This window comes from Sinocyclocheilus anshuiensis, unplaced genomic scaffold (assembly GCF_001515605.1).
Source record: "Sinocyclocheilus anshuiensis isolate Anshui unplaced genomic scaffold, SAMN03320099.WGS_v1.1 scaffold810, whole genome shotgun sequence".
NCBI lineage: Eukaryota > Metazoa > Chordata > Actinopteri > Cypriniformes > Cyprinidae > Sinocyclocheilus > Sinocyclocheilus anshuiensis.
In genome coordinates, this window is record NW_015542409.1 from 683,546 (window position 1) to 707,875 (window position 24,330).

General features: G+C 38.4%; 2 protein-coding genes across 2 annotated transcripts in view; one reads left to right on the forward strand and one right to left on the reverse strand.

Moving 5' to 3' along the window:
• LOC107693230 (myelin transcription factor 1-like protein) overlaps positions 1–24,330 on the reverse strand; it is a 61,028-nt gene that overhangs the window by 6,256 nt on the left and 30,442 nt on the right. The window contains exons 6-19 of the mRNA XM_016492532.1: positions 22,311–22,753; positions 16,916–17,944; positions 14,126–14,257; positions 13,363–13,453; positions 10,595–10,709; positions 10,498–10,500; positions 10,117–10,327; positions 7,966–8,222; positions 5,539–5,763; positions 4,057–4,175; positions 3,294–3,362; positions 3,124–3,186; positions 2,907–2,990; positions 668–889 (exon numbers count right to left, since the gene is read on the reverse strand). Of these exons, the coding sequence (XP_016348018.1) occupies positions 668–889; positions 2,907–2,990; positions 3,124–3,186; positions 3,294–3,362; positions 4,057–4,175; positions 5,539–5,763; positions 7,966–8,222; positions 10,117–10,327; positions 10,498–10,500; positions 10,595–10,709; positions 13,363–13,453; positions 14,126–14,257; positions 16,916–17,944; positions 22,311–22,753 (3,063 nt within the window). The remainder of the gene's footprint in view (positions 1–667; positions 890–2,906; positions 2,991–3,123; positions 3,187–3,293; positions 3,363–4,056; positions 4,176–5,538; positions 5,764–7,965; positions 8,223–10,116; positions 10,328–10,497; positions 10,501–10,594; positions 10,710–13,362; positions 13,454–14,125; positions 14,258–16,915; positions 17,945–22,310; positions 22,754–24,330) is intronic.
• Positions 18,859–19,952, forward strand: LOC107693229 (pseudouridine-5'-phosphate glycosidase-like). Its single transcript, XM_016492531.1, has 4 exons — positions 18,859–19,070; positions 19,313–19,487; positions 19,568–19,679; positions 19,765–19,952. Exons 1-4 carry the CDS (start codon positions 19,048–19,050, stop codon positions 19,881–19,883), a joined length of 429 nt encoding a protein of 142 aa, XP_016348017.1. The 5' UTR covers positions 18,859–19,047; the 3' UTR covers positions 19,884–19,952.

Below are 24,330 nucleotides of genomic sequence, written 5' to 3' on the forward strand. Positions count from 1 at the left end.
CACACACACACACACACGATGCGCAAAACTCCGCATTTGAACAGTCAATAGCAAATACTTAAACTAATAACAAAACAGTAGCTGATTCAGAAGCGCCAGATTGTCATAGCAAAGTCAGAGGGTTCTAGGTTCACGAAACGGTCGTCCATAAAACGGTCCCCTGTTCTGTTGTAAGTCATCTTAAAGATTCCTAAATGCATCTACTTTCGGAAGGCCAAATAAAGTGCTTTTGCTTTCGCCTAGAAACACACAGCGTCTCCCTGACATGGCTGCTTCAACACTAACTGCGGTTACTGAAACCACGCCTTCTTTCTTTGCGTGAACATTTGGGCGGCATTATGCAAATATTTCCACATAGTGACATAGATATGTGGGGGCGTGTTAGAATGAGCCGTTTTAGGGGGGCGTGGCAGAGTCTTAACTTTGATAAAGAATATCTCTTTGGTTTTGAGACTTTAGTCTTTGCAACTTCGGGGATCTTATCTATGCACAATCAGCTTGTAACACTCCAAAGAGAAAGGAAAACTTGAAATCGCATCATATGACCCCTTTAAATATATCATGTTTTAAGACTGTTGTGATATTTTTATTAAAATACTGATTAAGAAAATGATTTTTTGCTATATAGTGGCCTAGCTAAGAAATGCTCACACACATGCTCATGTACCTCCGGTGGGTGAGAAAGCTGCCACTGACGTGGCCTGAGCCATCGCAGCCTGGGGTGGGGCAGGTCATGCCGTCTGTCTTGCCAGACTTCCAGGAGAAAGGCGCTCCGTTCACATAACCGTCTTTCTGACGCTTGGCAGCCAGCGGGCAGCCGGATGCACTGCGGTGGGATGCATACTTCCCTGTCACATGACCCTGGCCATCACAGCCTGGCACAGGACACCTAAAGACATTGGGCACAGCAGCGACGAGTTCACACACATAAGCACACACACATAGTAAAGTTCCTTCTGGGGAAGTCATGGCCTAATGGTTAGAGAGTCAGACTCGTAACCCAAAGGTTGCGGGTTTGAGTCTCATACCGCAGGGATTGTAGGTGGGGGGAGTGAATGTACAGCGCTCTCTCCCACCTTCAATACCACGACTGAGGTGCCCTTGAGCAAGGCACCGAACCCCCACTGCTCCCCGGGCGCCGCAGCATAAAAATGGCTGCCCACTGCTCCGGGTGTGTGTTCACGGTGTGTGTGTTCACTGCTGTGTGTGTGCACTTTGGATGGGATAAATGCAGAGCACTAATTCCGAGTATGGGTCACCATACTTGGCCACATGTCACTTCAATTTCACTTTCACTTTCAATTGTCCTCAGTAACTGGACGGTTTTAACCTTAGTCCTCCTGTAAGTTACAACAAGCAAAATTCAACTTTCAGTTACTTTGGATAGTTGAAGGAATTTAAAAAATGCACCTGATTGGCTCCTGGTCATCCTTGTCCTCCTTACTGTGCATTATTTTAATACCACTCTTCTTTGCCCGGGGACAACCTGACAGACTTCAGAGCAAGAAACACATTTACCAAAAAATGCCAAGGGCTTCTCATTGCACTTCTTTGAATCTACGGGTGGCCAAAACATTACGTGAAGTATTAAATCAAATTTTTAATGCGCATATTTGTGAGTCTTCACCTTCTGTGTGAGGCGTAGTTGCCTGTGATATGCCCAGAGCCATCACAGCCAGGAGTGGGACACCTGCAAGCAATGAAAACATGAAACAGATTAGTGTAACCTCAGACAGACCTCATTTTGAGGGTCAACTGAGGTGCCTGCCGAGTAAACACGAGAGCGCGAGGGCTTACTTCAGATCCTGGGAGTTAGATGTCATCATACCACGCATGCCCTTGTCAGCCAGTTGGCAGCTTGATAGCCTTAAGAGAGGATTTTAGAAGCATGAGGCATGGTTTACTAGAACAGTTGCATTAATAAAGCTACTAAGGTGCACGCAGGGTCACTTTTATCATTAAAAAGTTTTATATGCAAATAAATTAATTGTACTTTAGAAACAATAAGTTTAAACTTATTAAAGTTTACACTTTTAATAGTAGCCTAACAAAAGCTGTTTTATTATACATGGATGCTAAGATCATATGACCAGCCCAATAATACTGACTTCAGTATTAACTGAATTCATTGAATTGAATTGAATTAATTTATCATGACTGCCTGCCAATAGTGCATTTTTACAAATGCCATACATTAAGAAAAGCTTTTGCTTATATAGTAAGCCCAGAATGATATGCAGCACAATTTAAATAAAAAATTACAGAGTGCACATTTAACTTTAATAATAGTTTTATATAAAAAAAAAATGTTTTTTTTTTAATCATTGTCAATACTGAAAATAGTTAATATTAATATTTGATGGGAAAAAAATTTCAGGATTCTTTGATGAATAAAAAAAAAACATTGTAAAAAAACTTTTGTAATATTGTCTTTTGATCAATTTAATGCATCCTAGCTGAATTATTGATTTCTTATATCAATAGACACACAGTAATAATAACAAAATCATGCTACAAGGTCAACAACAGGAGATAGTCCCGATCCAGGAGTGAATGTACAGCGCTCTCTCCCACCTTCAATACCACGACTGAGGTGCCCTTGAGCAAGGCACCGAACCCCCAACTGCTCCCCGGGCGCCACAGCAAAAAATGGCTGCCCACTGCTCCGGGTGTGTGTTCACGGTGTGTGTTCACTGCTGTGTGTGTGCACTTTGGATGGGATAAATGCAGAGCACTAATTCCGAGTATGGGTCACCATACTTGGCCACATGTCACTTCAATTTCACTTTCACTTTCAATTGTCCTCAGTAACTGGACGGTTTTAACCTTAGTCCTCCTGTAAGTTACAACAAGCAAAATTCAACTTTCAGTTACTTTGGATAGTTGAAGGAATTTAAAAAATGCACCTGATTGGCTCCTGGTCATCCTTGTCCTCCTTACTGTGCATTATTTTAATACCACTCTTCTTTGCCCGGGGACAACCTGACAGACTTCAGAGCAAGAAACACATTTACCAAAAAATGCCAAGGGCTTCTCATTGCACTTCTTTGAATCTACGGGTGGCCAAAACATTACGTGAAGTATTAAATCAAATTTTTAATGCGCATATTTGTGAGTCTTCACCTTCTGTGTGAGGCGTAGTTGCCTGTGATATGCCCAGAGCCATCACAGCCAGGAGTGGGACACCTGCAAGCAATGAAAACATGAAACAGATTAGCGTAACCTCAGACAGATCTCATTTTGAGGGTCAACTGAGGTGCCTGCCGAGTAAACACGAGAGCGCGAGGGCTTACTTCAGATCCTGGGAGTTAGATGTCATCATACCACGCATGCCCTTGTCAGCCAGTTGGCAGCTTGATAGCCTTAAGAGAGGATTTTAGAAGCATGAGGCATGGTTTACTAGAACAGTTGCATTAATAAAGCTACTAAGGTGCACGCAGGGTCACTTTTATCATTAAAAAGTTTTATATGCAAATAAATTAATTGTACTTTAGAAACAATAAGTTTAAACTTATTAAAGTTTACACTTTTAATAGTAGCCTAACAAAAGCTGTTTTATTATACATGGATGCTAAGATCATATGACCAGCCCAATAATACTGACTTCAGTATTAACTGAATTCATTGAATTGAATTGAATTAATTTATCATGACTGCCTGCCAATAGTGCATTTTTACAAATGCCATACATTAAGAAAAGCTTTTGCTTATATAGTAAGCCCAGAATGATATGCAGCACAATTTAAATAAAAAATTACAGAGTGCACATTTAACTTTAATAATAGTTTTATATAAAAAAAAAATGTTTTTTTTTTAATCATTGTCAATACTGAAAATAGTTAATATTAATATTTGATGGGAAAAAAATTTCAGGATTCTTTGATGAATAAAAAAAAAACATTGTAAAAAAACTTTTGTAATATTGTCTTTTGATCAATTTAATGCATCCTAGCTGAATTATTGATTTCTTATATCAATAGACACACAGTAATAATAACAAAATCATGCTACAAGGTCAACAACAGGAGATAGTCCCGATCCAGTGCAGATGCTTACGTGAGGAGCTCCTTCTTGCTCTCCTTGCAGGGAGCATATTTGTGTTTGGGACTGGGGAGGGACACGTCTCCTGAATACTGCTGCTCTTCCAATAGATCCTGAAATGGGTCCAGGTCATCCTGAAAATGAGGATGGAGAAAAAAAGAGAAAGATTTCAGTGTATGTTATGATGCAGTATAAAAAGAAACAATAGTACAATGGCCTGCTAGTACTGTAATTACATAATATACAGCGTCCACATTTAAAAGAATACCATGTTATTATAACACTGAGCACAAAATCTCATACAGCCTAATTTGCATTCTTTCCAGTTCCCCAACAATTTAGCAAAAACATCAGTTCCCCTTTGAAATAATAATAGCAACAGTTTAAGTCTCGTGGTTCATTAATGAGTAAAAAATCCGTTTTCAAGCAATAATCGCCAGTGAAGTGAAGGCATGCAGTACCAGCACTCTACACTAGATGTCCTTTCAGTCCTTCAAAAGGAACAGCCTACCGTCCTTCAAATAACTACAATAGCTTCCCCAACCAGTTTACCGTTTAAGGTTTACACAAGGACAAGCAACGGTTTAGAAATGACTCAATTGTGCTCCCATTAACATGTCACAGGCAAACAATGTTATATTATAAACAGGTCCTTTTGCTTAGCTACAGTGGAAAAGAAAAGCGGGAAGACTAAGCAGAAGCTTCTGCTGTGGTGGGCTGAACACATAAGCAGTAAACGGTAATCTTAATATGACTAGCATTCATCTGCCAACTGTCTTTCAGATAACCAGTTAGCTGCTAACAAGAAAGCAAAATGCCTAGTGAAAGAAGATTAAACCAACGAGAAAGCGGTTCTTAAGAATTTTTATAGTCACATTTGTCGAAAGTACTGTTTTATTACTGCTTTATATATTTTATGATAAATGCTAATTCGAATGACATTTTTGAAAAGTTTTGTAAAGGTGAAGTGTTTAATTTATTTCACTTTTACTACTGCTAACAGAAATAATGACTGCTTTCAAACAGGTTTCCTGAACACTTCTCCTCATCAAGCTATTGGTTGGACAAACAGATAGTCCCTCTTCTTTGTTGCTGTGTCAGGATGCTCAAACACAAGCAATTTGTCCCAGCTAACAGGTAACGTTCCCAGTCTGTCATCTGGTCTTTAATAATATTCTAAAAACATTAGCACAAAAACATTATTTATTGATTGTTCATGCAACATTATTTCTAAACTAATTTATTTTGATGTTCATTTAACATTTTTTAAATGTTACTCTGCTTCAGAATGTTAACAGAAAATTCAAATGTAAAGTTCCAATGATGTTTTCAAAATGATAAAATGGAATATTCTAAATGATCACACTCTCTGGTGCAACAAATACAATGAGCCAAAAAGGTGGTAACTATCCTCTAAATTCATTTTATGTAAAGTGACGCAAGTGCACCAGTCTGTCTCTAGCCAGACTCAAGGGGTGTCGGGGTGGGGGGGAGTACCACCTTGTGGTCCTCGTCCAGGCGTTTGATCTTGGTGTAGTCCACAGGCAGGTCCCAGCAGTCTGCCGTGCTCATCTGGTAGCACTGGCTGTTGAGCAGGGCCTGCCGCTGGGGCGACATGGGCTGCAGGGGGGTCAGCACTGTGCCTCCACTGCCCTCCCCCATCCCTCCAGCCTGGCTCAGATCCAGGGTTCCGTTCTCATCCCCATCTCTGTCATCAGGGCTCTGCCACGAAAGAGGAAGAGAGAGGAGAATTGATAAGAGAATAAAGAAAGAAGTAAAAAGGCTGAGATACGGAAGGGAAGGATGACAGATGAGGATGGGTACATGGTTCATATGCACAGTTAAAAAGATTTTTAAGCATGTAAAAAAAACCTAATGTTTTAAAAAATTATTTTAATATATTATTACTATATTTAATTAATTTTTATTTATATTATATTATATTTAATTTATTTATTTAATTATTATATTTCATTTATTATTACTATTTTAATTATTATTTTTTAATAAATTCTGGAAAAAAAAATTAATTGTATTTTTTGGTAACATATTATTCACCATGAAATCAATATTGATAATTCTTATTTTTTGGAATATTGCAGTGTGTATTATAAATTATTTATCCATGCACATAATTTTTTTAATTTGCGTAATTTAACATGTAATGATAGGGAAGAAAAACAATTGCAATTTCTGTTTCATGCCTACTTTCAACTTACAAAAACATAAGCAAGGGATCTTGAAGGAGAACAACATTAATTGTGTGTTCAAATGCCTAGACTGAAACAGTAGTTTTGTGGTTCAGTCCCATTAGCCTTCTTTCCTCTTCCCTGCTTTAGGCATGGATAATTATTATAGTTGCATTGTTTGACTGCTTGCCAGCTTTATTTACACTGTTGTTGCTGATTTTGTTGTCACGTGTGATAATTAATGTCTGGTGATGTCAAGCTGTATTTGTAACTCTACTTAAAATGATTAGTTAGTTGTTTGCTACCCTTGTCACGTTTCATGTACTGTATAAAGTATTAAGGTCATGTGGCATATTATGAGACAGCAAGCACTTTGTTCTGTGTGTTCACTACCTTTTAGAAGAATCGGGTAGGTATGTTTTTTTTTATTTGAATAAATGAAAGAATGAATGAAAGGATGCATTAAATTGACCAGAAGCGGAAAAGATAATAAAATGATTTCAAATAAATGGTGTTCTTTTTAACCTTCTATTTATCAAAGAATCTTGAAAAAGCATATAATGGTTTTGACAACAACATTAAGCAGCATTGATGATAACAATAAATATTTCTTGAGCACCAAAATAGAAGGATTTCTGAACGATCATGTGACGCGCTGCAGAAAATTCAGCTTTGCTATTATAAGAATGAATCTCATTTTAAAATATACTGAACTAGAGAAGGTTATTTTAAATATTTTATTAATGGTATATTACTATTTTTTACTTTTTTATCTTTTACCTCAAAAAACATTTCAAGTGTTACCGACCCCTGACTTTTTAATCGTAGTGTACTTTTTATATAAAAAACATGAAATGCAGTGCATAACACTGAACAATTTATTTGCATACAACTCCAAAAAAAAGTATTTCTAGACTTGCAATGATGGCAAATTTTGACAACATTTTACGTTCAATTAATATATTTATAATTAGGTCGATGAATTTCTAAAACTCTACAACCACCTCAGTTTTTACAGTGTGGGAAAGGATGGGAGGAGAAAAGATCTGAAAGAAGAGAGTGTGAGCTTCTTCTTTGCGCTGCCCTACATCTCCATGCACAGCTGCTTATTAGTGAATATATAGAGCCCTACAGCTCCTCACTACCTCTGTCCCTCTTTCTCTCTCTCTTATTGTCATCCCCACTCCCTCTAGCCTGCTGCCTCATTGTCCTTAAAGAGAGGTCATTGTCTTTCCTATGTACCCAGAGGAATGCTGTGAGAGCTGGCTTGGCCTGGACTACAGCTGAAATCGACATTAATTTTATTTGTCTCAGTGAGAGAGGGTAGGGGCACCACTACCCCAGCGTTCCTGCAGCTGCCAGCTTCCTCTGGTCTCCTCCAGCCCTGCGCTCTCATTATCACCAAACAGATTATGTCTGAAATCGATGTGTCACTAAAGCAACCGTGGCTCGTTCAGACCATTAGGCTCATATGATGACCCTGAGTCCAGCAGAGAGCTCTCAGAGGTGCTGCTGTCATTCACTGTTTGAAATCGCACCCTGTGAGAGGACCAGGGGTTTGCCCCGAATGACTCTAAACTTGCATGCCCTCATTTCGGTGCACTACCTTTATGTACTGGAAGGCAATGCAGAGAAACTAAGAAATACCCAGTGAAAGAAAGCAAAATACAATATTAGCAGTACAAGTGGGTGAGGATGAGAGAGGATCTGGCAGGAAAAAGTTGTGGACCCTCACCTGTGCCAGGAGCTCCGGGCCTTTCCCGGTGAGACTCTGGGGCATCTCTCTGCAGCGTGTGGAAAGGTTGAGGATGGCGGTGGCGGCCATGTGGGCGGCTTCCATGTCGTGCGTGTAGTCGAAGCTGCTCTTGCTGCAGGTGCTGCTGGCGCTGCTTCCCCCTCCCCCTCCTCCTCCTCCACAGCTGAGACTGCTGCTGGGAGCGTAGCTGCTCGTGGTGCTGCTGGCCGGGCTCGAGGTCTTACAGTAGCGCTTAGCTGCACACATACACATACACCGGGTCAGACTTCCACTATAACCTTGGATGGATGGATGAATGGATGGTGGAATAGAAAGACAGACAGATAGAAAAATAGATAAATAGACAAAATGATAGAACAGATAGATGATAGAACGACAGACAGACAGACAGATAGACAGATAGATAGATAGATAGATAGTCACAGACAGAAACATAGATACACACATACACACTTATTAGATGATCTGATGTTTCATGATGAATGCTGTGAGAAATTGAATGTGAGAGAGAGAGAGTGGAGGAGAGGGGGAGAAATGGTTTAACAGTGTATCTAGGTTTCATGCAGAGGGCTACACATTGTTAACATGAAATCTAAAACCTGTATGGGAAGCATTTATACAGCATTTCTTTTTTATATAAATCCACATTCATAGAGAAACCCTAGTCTGCATTCAGACACAAAATCTGAGAAAACAAAGAAACCTAGTATTGACTAAGGAGCTGTTATTATCCTTCAATACTGGAAGGTGACAAATCAGCTGCTAAAATGCAGTTATAACCACTTATTCAAGATTTATACTACTCTCCCATTTGATCTTATTTGTCATCTAATTTTGCATTGAGACAAATAGCAAAACTGTCATTACAACTAAACTGGGTGTAACTAATTGATGTTGCCAACTGAGTCTAAATGAAGTGCAGTTAATTCCTAACATTAATTAAATGTTATTCTCATTAATTTTTTTTCCAAGCTTAATTTTCTTCATTTGTCTCATTTATCAAAAACTGCATTTCTTTGATAAAGCATACAGGCAAGTAACATCACTTGCAAGAATGCTCTTTAATTTCCGAGATGTGGTATGTGTTCTGATTTCAATAACATTGTCTATATTATCACTGCAGGGCATGCTGTAATGCTCCTTATGGGCAATCAAGACTGTCCTGATGTAATAACCATGAGTTATAATGAAAATGAGTTATTTTAAGCACAGCTAATGAAACTGTACCAAAATATCCCGCCGAATTCTGTTGACAGGAAATCTCTACAATTTCTGGCTTGGGCGTGAAATCAACTGCTACCATTTTGAACAAAATCGTTCCAGTTAATTTGATTCCTTCACAAATGTAAGTGCACTCATTTATCAAGACCAGGGCTGCAGTTGCGAGCTACAACGCTGCACATTACCAAACACAAAAACCTCCAAAAATGAAGCTTTAATCAAAGACGGAGAAACATAATGTTTGAGAAAACTGATAAACATCCAGACGATAGGTTTTTAAATCTGGCGTCATTCAAACATCTGTCTGCAGCTCTCACTGTGGACCAGAAATGAAAAGGTTAACACCTACATAACTGCTTTTGTTTTTTTTGTTGTTGCTATTTTTAATTTATAAGAGAACGTCTTGCAACGTCTTGCATTATATACATACATACAAAGAGAAAAAGAGAATATCATATAGGATAAAATGTTATTATAGATTTATATATCTATACATTCTTCACACATATGTATTATGGTGGTCAAAAATATCTATTCAGCCATAATTAAATTAAAGGAGCTGCATGCAAATTGGAAATCCCTTCATTGGGTTTGTGTACCTAGGTTATTAATCATTTCAGAAGCCAATAAGTAGAGTAGGATTTCCAATAAAGGAGCACTGAACTCGATGGCTGCCTGTGAAAAATCCAAGCTAAAGCTTTTATTAAGAGAAGGCATTCACTTCAAAATAGAAAAAAGAAAAGAAATTATTTTTTAATGGAAAATACCGCAAGGACGTCTGGCAGTACAAAACTAATTCTAATCTTATTTCCATCTGATCCCCTCGAGAAAGACCAGTTTATCAATTCTGACTCCCTCTACCTCACCAGCTTCAATGACAGAGGAAAAGAATAACAAAGCCAAGCTTGCCATCATATCCTTTGGGTGAGGTGTCTTGCCCATGGTGCTTCGGGGTGAGGGACCTCTTGCCATAGGCATGAGGCTGGTTGTCATAACTGTTGCTGTAGTCGAAGCTGGCTTTGGAGTACTTCTCCAGCTCCTTGGCCAGGTTGGATCGTGGAGTACTGGTTGGGACGTTATTTTTGTACCCATACTGTGGGATCTCCATAAATTTAAAAAAGTAATAAATTACTGCAATTATGTAATATATAAAATGAAAACTGAATGTTAAATAGCTATTTGTCTGTTGATTAACAATAGCTTAAGATGCATCAGTGAGAAAGGAAAGTCGTTTTTAAAGAACAAGAATAAATACAAATTAAGGTCTTTAATTATTTTTAAAGTGGCAATGCACTCTGTTTTGTGAAAAGCACTATAAAAATACTTGTAAATGTGAATAGGATTAATGTACTGTTCCATCAAAAACTCTTTACTAAACATATGGCACGAAGTACCTCAGGACACGGTCTGACGCCTGGTTGGACTTGGAGCTGTCGCAGGGGTGATGTTTCTCCTGAACCTTTGCCATCTTCTCGGCGGCGGCTATGGGACATCCCGAGAGACTGCAACAACAGCAGAGCAATTTATGTAGTGTTAACATTACGTTACAAGCAGCATGTAAGGGCACACACACATACACACTCCCAAACGCACACACATGCCCTAGCAGATAGCAGAAGTTGAAGAACAAAATGAGATATGAGGGAATGTATAATACCAGCATATGGAGACAAGTCTGTCAGAGAGAATAGTCAGCTTTTTATGACATTCTCTCAATACAGACTTCCAACATGTTTGCAAAATCCTGTGCGGTACATGGGGATATTTATGTATGAATTATGCATTTCATGTGGCCTAGTTCTATAGTATGAAGGCAAAGCTTTGCAGATATCTGCTGGGCATTTCTGGCTGGCTGGCTTCAGAAAGCTCCTCACAGCGAGATTCCGCAGTCATTTCAGAGAGACACACTACAGCAAACTGAGCTTCAGAACATCTAGCTACGCTCCCTTGCTCTCCTTTTTTTCTCCTTTCTCTCTTGCTCTCTTTCTCCCTGGTTGTTTCTTCCTCTCATTACTCTATCTTCCTCTCAGTTTGTTTATCCCTCATTTCTGTTTCATTTCTCTCACTTTTCTGTTGCTTTCTCTCTCTCTCTCTCTCTCTCTCACTCTCTCTATGTAATCCTTTGTATAGCTGGGAACTGTCTTCTTATCATCTGCAATTTTCGTATTGTTTTCTGGTTATACGGAAACCATTCAGTCATTCTCAAAAAATAAAAAAAATTAACCAACATGAGACAAAAATACAAACATAAAACCCCCCCACGCTCTGCAATTTCAGAAACACATAAAGCATATAAGTACAAGTGCATTTAAAGGAATGGAATTTGAAAAAGTGAGTGAGTGAGTGAGTGAGTGAGTGCTGTCTGACAGACAGAAGGACGGCTGTCACTATGCTGAGTTGCCATGACAACCATGCCATGAGGAATGTGTAGACAAACCATATATACTGTACAAGGTTGTTATATTCCCCTATTATACATTTTGCTTTCTTCAGCTGAACCCTTCTAATAGTGTGTGTGTGTGTGTGTGTGTGTGCTTGTCCCATTGGAGCTGTTCCATATAACATGGCCTGCAGCAACTTCGGGTGGAGACTGCATCTGTCTGAATGTACACCATATGCACATGGAGGCACATCTTAACTGCTTAAGTGTAAGTCTGCGACTTTTTGTACATGTGGAGCTCTCATTCTTAAGAAAATCATCTTTCATCTTGTTAAAAAAATATACAGAATAATAATAATAATAATAAAACCTTTACTTATATAACTGTTTAGATATATAAATATAATTTTTTTTTTTAGATATATCATTATTAATTAAATATAATTAAATAAATATTACATTTAATTATTCATTAGAATTAGACATATGCTTTTAATTTTTAGATTTGTATAGGTTTCAATAGTAATACCAATTTCTATTATTATTAGTATTATTATATTATTCAATTTAGAAAACAACATTTTTTATTATTAAAAAATGTTATACATACACTTTTTCACATCCTGTTCTGCTCACCAAGCCTGCATTTATTTGATCCAAAATACACCAAAGCAGTGAAATATTTTTAATATTTAAAATAACTGCTTTCTATTTGAATATATTTTAAAATGTAATTTATTAAGATATATTTTCAGCATCATTACTCCAGTCTTCAGTGTCACATGATCCTTCAGAAATCATTCTAATATGCTGATTTGCTGTTCAAGAAGCATTTATTATTATTATCATCATTATTATTATTATTATTATCATCAATATTTAAAACAGTTGAGTACATTTTTTTCAGGATTCTTTGATGAATAGAAAGATCCAAAGATCAGCATTTATCTGAAATAAAAAGCTTTTGTAGCATTATACACTATACCATTCAAAAGCTAGGAGTCAGTATAATTTTTTTTGTTACAAAAGATTTCTATTTCAGATGAATGCTGTTCTTCTGAAGTTTCTATTTATCAAAGAAACCTGAAAAATTATACTCAGCTGTTTTCAACAACAACAATAATAATAATAATAATTATAAATGTTTTTGAGCAGCAAATCAGAATATTAGAATGATTTCTGAAGGATCATGTGACTGGAGTAATAATGCTAAAATTTCAGCTTTGAAATCAAAGGAATAAATTACATTTTAAAATATATTCAAATAGAAAACCGTTTTTTTAAATAGTAAAAATATACTGTGTATGTGTATAGATATTGTATTATATAAAGTATCATTATATACAGTATCAATTAAATGTAATAAATAAATATTAATAAATATTTATAAATAAATATATTACCATATTTATTTTATATTTCAAATATTTTATATATTATCTTATTTATACATTTTTAGAGGCTTTTTAAAAAGGTTTCAAAAGTTCAGCAAGTCCCTTGTTCCATGTGGGAATAGAATCCTGAATCTCCAGTCTGCATGTCAAAAGTGCCAATGTGCAAATAAAATATTTGAGCCTGGAGCTATGTGTTTCTACGATCCAGCCGAGCTCAGCACAACACAAACAAATCAGTCCCTCTTCTCCTTCCTGAAAGCAAGGCTTCATCTAAAACTACGCATTCTTCTTATTCCCTATATAAAGTGTGTAAAAAGACTGGAACATCAGTCCTCACAGTGGCGCCAGTTTCTTCTCTCCACGTCCCTTCCAGCCACTCACCTGCGGTGGGAGTTCCTGTTGCTATTTACATGGCCGCGTCCTGAGCAGCCAGGCGTGGGGCACTTTAGAACATTCTCATACATTGCAAGAACTTGGACAAACAGAGAGGAGAGGGCAAGAGAAGGTTAGAAGGATCCAGAGTGAGTATGAAAGCCTTGTGTTCCATTAAGCTGAACGGGCTCAGTGACAACAGCATGCACATGCTCCTAAGAAACGTTCCAGCTGAAATCAGTTAATCATAAAGTTAATCATGGCCACACCATATGGTGAAAGAAGAATCTAGGCATGCAATGTGTTAATGGCATGCACGTTGTGTGAAAGCATTGGCGTACGAGGAAAAGAAAGCACTCTTCAATAAAAACGGATTTATTTTTGGTGAATTAAATGAGTCGAGCCATTAGGTTGTCTATGACACATCCTGCAGCGCTACGTCTCTGGGCCTGCAGTAAACTGACTCATCAGAACCCGCCTGTGACATGATCCTCATCCAATTAGAGGTGTGACTGGAGGTAGTGATGAGAAAGCTGCTTTGGGTCTGAGAGATCAGTGCAGCCATATTGAGAAACAGGCTAAAATTACTCAGCACCAATCAGCACAACCAGAGGTTGGTCGTATGAGAAAGTGCGCCACCGCTTCGGGTGGAGGAGGAAATACACTCATATTCATTACAGAAAAGAGAGGTAAAACATGCCCACAGCACAGACGGCATGTAGCAAACACGCATGGGGACCAACGTGCAAATGGCCGTTCATATTCGGCTTACTTTCTGGTGGCACGCGGTCTTTGTGAGGGCAGCCGGACAAGCTTCGATGGTGAGGATAGAGTCCAGTGACATGCCCCGTGCCATCGCAACCTGGGGTTGGACACTTGCTTTCTTTTTTCTCTCCCCTTGAGTCTATAAGCAAAGACAGTTATTGGCATATCCTGTTACAGGCACAGTAAGCAAATTCCATTAACCTGCTGGATTCTTTGTGATAACATTTATGCTCCGGTTACGGCTATTTTCAAACACTGTCTGTTTGCTTTGAAATTGGACACTGGATAAAGAATACAGCTTGAATGAGACTTGTGGCTGAGATTGTATTGGATTGCAATTCAGAAAAATGTAACAGTCACGGCACAGAGGAATTTCATCAGTCGGACAATAAAAAAAGATTTACATCATTAATTTCAATTAATTGTCTATTTATTCCCTGATATGTAGAATGTGTTTTTTAAATATATATTCTCATTAAAATGTAAATCCGTAAGGAATAACTGACGACAGGGCTGTTGAATGATTAGAAAATAATGCACACCGAGGTGATAATGGTTGTGCATTATTTCCTAACAATTCAATGGATTGGAGTCAATTATTCCGCTTATACTATAGCTACCACCACACGCGAATAAAAGCCTATCAGGAAAATGTTATAGTTCATTAATTTTGTGATTGAGTTTTCTGTACTAGTGACAATTGTAGATATAATGGCAGCTAATGAATAATATAATATGATATAATATAATATAATATAATATATAATAAAACAGCACTTCCAACATATGTACATATCTGTGGGTGATTATTGTAACAATCTATAGTATGAGGGAATAGGAAAGAGGAAATAGGAATCAGAGTCTTTACATTATACATATAAATGTATCAATGATTTCATCTCATGCCATTTTATTCTACAAAGACATTTTACTCCAGGTTAACGTGTTCATGTGTGCTACTGATATTAAATACATGCAACCAATTCAGATTCCTGCTGTTAAATAGGTTAACGTTTCCACTATAACAGTTCCCCAATTTTATCTTGCAAATGAAAACTCGCAAGAAAAATAAGTTTTTTCGTGGCTGCATTTATCAGTACATGCATTCTCTGTTATTCAAACCGGTTTAGCTAAGTGAACACATTTGAAATATCTTCCCTCTTTTATTAGCCAAAAATAACTGCTGTAGAACTCCACAAGCATGCAATAATAATGCTCCCTGTCAGTCAGAACAGTGAGATCACTCGACATGTTTAATAACGACGCTCCAATAATTAGTGCCAAGAATAGTTTCTGGAGACGAGGTGTGAAATCATGGTGTAATTCTATAATTACACGACCCTCTGACTTGCTGTGGTCGTGCACTGAAAACAACAGCAAACTGCTCTACGATAGGAAGCACAGAGACGCTCTCTTTAATGGAAAACATAGTGCAAATTGAGCAAATGGAAGGAAATGAAACATACAAAGCAGTTCCATCTGAGCAGAGACAAATGATGAACCTTTTAAAGTACCAGATAGGAAGAGCTGTTAGGTTGGGTAACCAGAGGCGATCTGAGGATCCTCAACACTGTAACGTACATTTGTTAAATGTGATATTGATATGCTCCTGTAGTTTCTGATTGCTAATATCTGGATATATCAGAGGAGGTGGCTCATTCCCAAAGGTAGTGGGTGTGGATTGGGAAGGATTTGAGGTAATAAACCATGTATGGGATCCAAGGGATGAGATTTGCTTTCTTAACGGGCCGTGCAGAATGTCATTACTCATGCCTGACAAGGTAAGTCTCTGATGTTACCATGCCAGCCTATTTTAGCAGCGTTAGCTGTTGTCATTATGGAAGTCGCTACCAGGGTGACCTGAGTATTTAAAACAAGCCCCAAAAATGTTTCCGTCTCACCAAAGTGACCCCATAGTCATCAATGTCATCGGCGCAATGTGTGACGGAATGTTAAGTGACCCAAGACACTGGGGAACAAATGCCGCAACAGCTTTCAGGACGAGAAAATGATATTCATATTCAAAAGATCTCTGTTTGTGTAAGTATGCTCCTTTATGGAAACTTGATTCCACCTCAGAAAAAATAAAAATGTTAACTGTGCAAAATGTTTAAAGTAAGAAACAAAAAGTCACACTAGAATATATAAAGTCGCATTTACGAGAAATAAATTCACATTGTGATGTTTACTGAAAAATAACACAAATAGAAGGAATTAAGCTGCATTTGTGAGATATAATGCCACATTGTGAGATTTAAAGTCACAACTACCAAAAATAAAGAAGTACATAGGATAGTACTGACTTTATATATCACAAGTGTGACAGAGTAAAAAATAAAACTGGTAATTGTGAGAAAATGTTTCAGAATAAGAAATAGCACGTCACATTGGAATATATAAAGTCACATTTGTGAGAAAGAAAGTCACATTGTGATATATAATATCACAATTAGGAAAAATAAAGTCACATTTTTGAGATATGAAGCCATATTGTGAGACATAAAGTCAAATTGTGAGATATAATGTCACAATTAGGAGAAATAAAGTCACAATTGTGAAATATAATATCACATAAAGTCACATTTACCAAAAATAAAGAAATAAAATAAGGAAATTCTGACTTTTTATCTCACAGTTGTGACTTTATATCTAACAATTGTGAGAAATTACCAAAATAACCTTTTTTATTTGTTTCCTCAGTGGCAGAATATGGCTTACATATTCTGTATAATGAAGGGGAACTATCTACTGAAATCTCTGCTGAAACGCAAAATCTCATTAGAAGTTTTATTTTTACCTTTAGGGTAATATGCTCTTTTTGCGCCATCATGATGGAGTCGGGCCCTGCGTTCTTCTGCACTGCTGCTCTGCCTTGGGCTGTGCTCTCCATGAAGGCGCTGATTGTCCCTCCGAGCCACCATCTGTTCTGATGCCATTCTGTCTCGCATAACCTTGGCACGCTCGGATTCCAGAGCAATGGCCTTTTCCAGCAGCGACAGGTTGCCTTTAGTCATGTCGAAAGCTTCATCGGAACGTTCGGAGGCCACTGACGTAGTGTCCTCATCCCCTTCCTGGGCGCAGCTAGAGGGGTAGCCTCTTGAAGCAGGGCTGAGCTGCTCCTCCAGTTTCATCAGATTGACCATGTCTGAGTAATTCCTCTCAAGGGGTCTGTGCTGGTCCATCTGGCAGCTGTCATACCTGGGCATGTGATGCATTGGAGGCTGCTGCTGCTGCTGCTGTTGATGCTGCTGATGCTGATGCTCCATCTGGTGCTGCACATGGACCTCCATCGTGTACCGCTCGGACGTTTGGGTCTCATTGAGTTTGCGGGCCAAGTCGAAGCACTGGTTGCGCAGACACTCCAAGCTACTGAGACACACTTCCTCCTCGCTCTCCTCCGTCTGGCCCCGTCCGTTAGTGTGGCCAGCTGAGCCAGGATCCCCAGACCCGGCGTCTGCGTATCCCTCGTCAGGAAGCACGGCTCCGTGTCCCTGGGCCAGAAGTTTTAGGGAGTCCACGGTCTCGCGTACCACATCGCTATCCAAGTCGACGCTCAACTCTGCCTTATGGCCTCCTTGTTCACTCCCCTCATATTCATCCTCGTCGTCATCCTCACCTGCACTGTTGGAAGAATTGCTGTTCATCTCTGACTCAGTCATGGCCTGGTAGGCGGCATCCTCTGCAATTTTACCAAGGTTGAGAAGAGACTTGGCCACCAGCTCGTCATAATTCTCATACTCCTCATTGTTAATGCTGTTGTTATTGTTATTGTCCTTCTCAACTATTTGATTGGATTTTGATTGTCCGCCTCTAGAATAATTGTCGTCTGAAGAGAAAAGAGAACAATTTGTTGGTTAAATGCAAAAATTACAAGGAATTTGACAACACTTTATTTTAATAGGCCACTTTAGACATTCTGCTGACTGTGAATAACTTTGCAACTACGTCAAATACCAATCTTTAGAGTATTAGTGGAGAGTCTGTGTCTGAACACTATTTTGATGTTCCTCCAACAGACATTCTACTGACTATAAGTAACTTTGAAAGTACATGTCAACTTATTCTACTAACCCTAACCTAACTGTTTACGAATACTCTACTAATTATACCCATTATACAACATTAGGAAGATCAGGCCCTTTCTTTCAGAACATGCAACACAACTCCTTGCTCAAGCTCTTGTTCTGTCCAGGCTGGACTATTGCAATGCTCTCTTGGCAGGTCTTCCAGCCACTTCTATCAAACCTCTACAATTAATCCAAAATGCCGCTGCAAGAGTAATCTTTAATGAACCTGGATAAAAGCGTCTGCTAAATGACTAAATAAAAAAATAAAAAAATAATACGCTAATAAGAGTTAGTTGATGTGTAGTTGCAAAGGTAATTATAGTTAGTAGAATGTCTAAATAAATACTTAGTAGATATTCAAAATAAAGTGTAACCTTAAAGGTTAGTTCACTTCCAGAATAAAAATGTCCTGATAATTTACTCGCCCCCATGTCATCCAAGATGTTCATGTCTTTCTGAAACACAGAGACTCGGAACAGGGTACAGGCTAAATAATAACCAGCAATGTGTGTGTGGATGAGTGCAACCTTTATGGTGTCACTGATAGGAAACAGGTGTGGTGCAATAATGAGTTCCTAGGCAGGGGTTTATGGGGAATGGAGTCCAGAGAGAACCAAGACAAAACCCCTTATCGTGAAAATATCATTTGTCAAACACTAGACACATCAGAATCAATTCAAACTTGGTGAGCATGTCTTTGGTCAACAAATGTGGTACAGTGGTTTGAATACAGTGTTGTTTGGGTCAGCTATTCCATATTTCTCCTACAGACAGCCTGTTTATCATCCATCCTGATGTGAAAGAGACTTTAGCAGATCACAGGCCAGTTGTGGCTTTGGAAAGCACTATTATCACACATGGAATGCCTTATCCTCACAATCTCAGGTAGCGAAATGTGATAAATCTCTTACAGTGCTGTCAAATACGTAACATGTTGAACTTTTCCCTCAGGCCATTCTAAAGTCAGGGTTGTCACATGACTTTATCTTAAAAACAGTACAGACATTCTTTTTTATTATTGCACAAGGTTTTTAAAAATAAAATGTGGAAAACTTTTAATCTGTACACTGATTCATATCTGAAGGATTCAGTATTTACCAATCGACTGCATTTCCTCTGTATTTCAGTACAGCAAAGGAAGTGGAGGCGATTGTGAGGGCTGAAGGTGCAATCCCTGCAACCATTGGGATTCTTGAGGGCAGCATTCATGTGGGCCTTTCTTCAGATGAACTGGACTTCCTGGCACAAAGCAAAATGGCATTAAAAGTGTCCAGAAGGGACTTGCCTTATGTCATCAGCAAGGTCTGGAGCTGAAGTAATCTTTATTTGTAACTATGTGATTATACATATTCATGTGAAATGTCTGTTTTTTGATAATCTAGGGTTTGTCGGGTGGCACAACTGTCTCCGGCACAATGATTGCGGCTCACAAGGCTGGGATTCCTGTTTTTGTAACTGGAGGCATTGGAGGAGTACATAGAGATGGAGAAAACTGCATGTTTATTTTCAAAATTGTTCTTTTATCCATGTGAAATGTATACTGGCCTGTATTTAATGACCAATATATTATCTCTTGTAGCTCTGGATGTGAGTGCAGACCTCACTGAACTGGGTCGAACCCCTATTGCTGTTGTGTCTGCTGGGGTGAAATCCATCCTAGATATCGGTCGCACTCTTGAGTTCTTGGTAAGACTTTAAAGGATTAGTTCACTTCCAGAATAAAACTTTCCCTTATAATATACTCAACCCCATGTCATCCAAAATGTTCATGTCTTTCTTTCTTTAGTCAAAAAGAAATTAAGGTTTTTAAGGAAAACATTCCAGGATTTTTCTTCATATTGTGGACTTGGGGTCCAATGGGTTGAAGGTCCAAATTGCAGTTACAATGCGGCTTCAAAGGGCTCTAAATGATCCCAGCTGAGGAATAAGGGTCTTATCTCGTATTATTCGTATTGTTATATTGTTCTATAAAAAAACAAAAATGTATATAATTTTTAACCACAAATGCTCATCTTGCACTAGCTCTGCGATGCATGTCTCCGACTTCACGCATTACGTAGTAACGTTGGAAAGGTCACGGCGCAGCAGTTCTTCGTTTGTGTACTTCGATTATAAAAGGTAAAATCCCATTTTATCCTCCAACTTCAAAATCGTCCGACATCATTGTTTTACCTTTTTTTTGTAAAGGGCTTTTGTCTCTTTGCACGTTTGCTTTGTAAACACTGGGTCGGTACTTCCACCTACGTCATGCATAACCTACGTAACGTGTATACAGCGCAGCTGCGCTCAAGGCGACCCGAGTTCGATTCCTGTCTCGAGGTCCTTTGCCGATCCCGCTCCCCTCTCCCCTCCCAGTGCTTTCCTGTCGTCTCTCTACTGTCTTATCTCAATAAAAGGCATAAAAAGCCCATAAAAATAACTTAAAAAAGAAAAAAGAAAAAGAAAATGACGTTCGTTTCCCTAGATAAGACTCTTAATCCTCGGCTGGGATCTTGTAGAGCCCTTTGAAGCATGCATTGAAACTGCAATTTGAATCTTCAACCCAATGAAGTCCACTATATGGCGAAAAATCCTGGAATGTTTTCCTCGAATGTTTTCCGTTTACCTTCGTTTCGACTGAAGAGAGAAAGACATGAACTTCTTGGATGACATGGGGTTTGAGTAAATTATCGAGAAATTTTTATTCTGGAAGTGAACTAATCCTTTAAGATTTTCTAAACCGCTCCAAAAATACATCCTCAAATACGTTGCACACTAGGGCCTTCCACCCTGGTAACAGCAAGCGGCTTGTGCGGCATGATAAATTCACAAACGAAATGTCAGTCCTCTCTATAATCTGAAGCGGCCTGAACACTATCATTATGAAAATGTAACGTCTCATGAACGATAGCATTGATGCAGCAAATCTAAGACAAATGTCACGCCAGGGTTTCGCATACAGCTCGATGACACAGGTACAAATAGATTTAAATAATCAAATGCAATTTAGCAAGATGGTAACTGCCACTATGTTGCTGAAATATATTTAAGCATTCGGCAAAAGAAACAGATGAATTTTAGAGAAACTGCAATATGGTACATGAATTATCAGGCAGCCTTTTAAATGTTTTACCAGACATATTCGTGTTCGATAACATGTAAGCAGCACAGGCTGCTCTGAAAGCCTCTCAATTGTACTGAAAAGATTTTAGTGTTGCTAGTATTTGGGACAGAGGCGGATGAGACTGCAGGGATAAGCAGCGGATGAGGTGCTCTGTTTCTGGAGCCAGAAATATCCTCAGGAGGAGCCCATTTTCACCAGGGAGGGGTGGGGGCTGAGTGTATTTGACACCTCCTGGAACGGCGTTGTGCGGGTGAGGAGGGGGGCCAAAGTTAATAACTCAGAGAGCCTCCTCTCTCTATTACTCTGGAAGCACTGTCACAAGCGATTGAGGACACCAGAGAATGAGGGTGAGACGCATACTAAGGAAGCAGTCACATCTGCTTTCCCTCAGTTTCGAAAGAGGAGTTGGATTGTTCCATGCTGTAAAATTTACATTAATTAGGATGGCGAAGGCTGGCCATTCTCAGCAGGGTATATGTAGATTTCATTCTGATTCAGCAAATTACACATACTGTATGACTTGAAACTAAAACAGGCAATTTAAGAAATAAAACATTGACTTTAATGACTGCATATTCTGTCAATTATACTCTGAAATGTCAGTTGACCTACAATAAGCTGCCCTTGATTCATATTTAATGAGGCATTCTGTGTGTAAGAGCAATGTCTTTCTGTTGATTCTAAACATTACATTTCCTACTGACATTTTCCAGAATGTTTGTATAACCAAGGAAAAACATTTAAAGCTTCTCTGAAAAATCTTGTAATAACATGAATAGAATAATCTTTCAACATTATCAGACTTGATAAAGTTTTATCATTCAAAAAAAAAAAAAAAACATATCCATGAGTTAATTAATCAAGTAAGAAATGTCTTTAGAATATGGTTAAAAATCATAAGATATTTTATTTTTCAAACATACATACTTTTTTATTTAATGTTCTAAGAACATTGTCTCGATAACTACACAAACATTCTGGAAAATGTTAGCAGAATATGCAATCAATCTAAAAAGCCTTACCTTGCTGATGACTCAGATTTTCATAGTATTCCTCTTCTTCATGCTCATCTTCATCGTCCTCCTCTTCATCATCTTCCTGCTCTTCATCATCCCCATCCTCCTCCACAACTTCCTCATCTTCTTCTACCTCTTCCTCCATTTGCTCTATCTCCTCTACCTCCTCTCTCTCCACCTCTCCATCTTCCTCCTCGTCCTCTTCTTCCTCTCCCGGTTCCTCATTGTCATCTGAGCACTCCTCTTCTTCATCGTCCCCTTCCTCCTCCTCTTCCACTTCCTCTACTTCTTCCTGTTCCCTCTCCTCTCCCTCCTCCATGGCCTCATAGCTTTCATACATGGTGGGCTCTCCATCAGCCATGGTTAGAAATGGACGGTGTTTGGAAGCTGGCTCCTGCGGAGGTTTCTCTTGGGTTTTCCTTTTCTTAGCCAAGGGGCATCCATACACACTGCACAACAAAAAGAAAACAAAAACCAAGAGAATTATACGCAACAGTCCTGAAAAATTACCTTGAATCTGTGAAGAGTGTCTGTGCCAAAGCTCAGCCCTTAGAGATAAGAAGTATTAGAATTGTTTAAGACATAACAAAGCATTAATAATCACTGGCACATTTATTCATGTAAATGCGTGTGCTGCTTGAACTCTGGTCCCACAAGACAGTGCTATTCCTAAACCGCCAAGACTCGTTTATGAGACTCATCCTCCAAAATATAAACAAGGCAAAACTCATTCTAGCCTTAGCCCTCAATTATACAAATCCCATAATAATCATTATGTTTTCAGAAATTCCACTTTAATTGCCCTAAAACAGCATGTGCAATTATATTTGGTTTGAATGTGCCATGCTTTGAATCAATTATTCAGTTTTCATACAAAATGGGTTGACCCCCAGGCTTACATACCTGAACAATACATTTGAGTAAAAAAAAAATTGAGCTTTTGACTAATTCAATGATGTATAATCTATGATAATGTGTAATATGTGAGAAAGAAGAAAAGTCCTGTGTTGCTGAACATAATCTGGCTCCTGGGGAAAATTATTTCTGAATTGCAAAAAAAAATAAAATCTTTAATGCATAGAGTTGTCTATTTTTTTCATTTGCTATGAATCTCAGAAACAAATCAAATATATATTTACATATATTTATATATCTGATACTGTGATTTTGAGCTATTACAAGGACGAAAGAACATTGAGGGTCTTTTTCAAAGTGTATTTCTGATTGCTAATACTTTTATTCATTTAACCTTATCCTCAAGCTTCCTTTAGGTCATAACCTCAAACCTTCAGCTCAGTTAACAACTGGGATTTGAGATTCACAGTAGATTGAGGCTTTGTATATAAACTGGGTTGCCTAGAATCAGAAAAACAAGCCATCACACACACTCACACACATTTTGAATGACGAGAGGACAATCAAAACGTGAGCTGTGTTTTTATAACCTGTTCTAGTGGCTCTTGTTCATCGGACTGTGAAACGTTCTAAATTCAGATCCTTTTGCAGGCAGTTATCTTTCTCATCCTCAGATACTGCCTTAATGTGAACAAACCAGAAAATGTGGAGTGAGGGCTGCTGGCAATAAATATTTGTATGCGACTTATAATACTGTATAACCGACAAGAGTTTGGCCTGAAAAAAAAAATGGCATGGAAATCAAGTTTGTAAGAAAAATGATGAGGACGATGAAGATCTCGATGAAGATGTTTATTGCAGCATATCAGTGATCATTAATTGGACAGAATGTCTGGTTATTATCAATAAAAATGGAGAAGTGATTTAGAGTTGTTGTAATGCATGTTCTCTTGTCTGACACTATTACCCTAGTAAAATTATTGTGAAGATTAGTTAAATGAATTTCACCAGATTCATAGTTAAGACTACTGTCCACAGTCTCTGAAAATAGTTTGATTTCTTTGTTTCTCTTTTCCATTGTCCATTAATTTCTATTTGGAAAAGTCCTTCTAGCTGTTGTTGCAGTTTGTGAAGTTCCATCAGGTCCATCCATGCCATTGTGGGTCTCAGA

Coding starts and splice junctions, on each gene's coding strand:
- LOC107693229 (XM_016492531.1), top strand. CDS start 19,048: ATGCCTTATCCTCACAATCTCAG. Junction 19,488..19,567: donor TGCCTTATGTCATCAGCAAG/GTCTGGAGCTGA, acceptor TTGATAATCTAG/GGTTTGTCGGGTGGCACAAC. Junction 19,680..19,764: donor ACATAGAGATGGAGAAAACT/GCATGTTTATTT, acceptor TATCTCTTGTAG/CTCTGGATGTGAGTGCAGAC.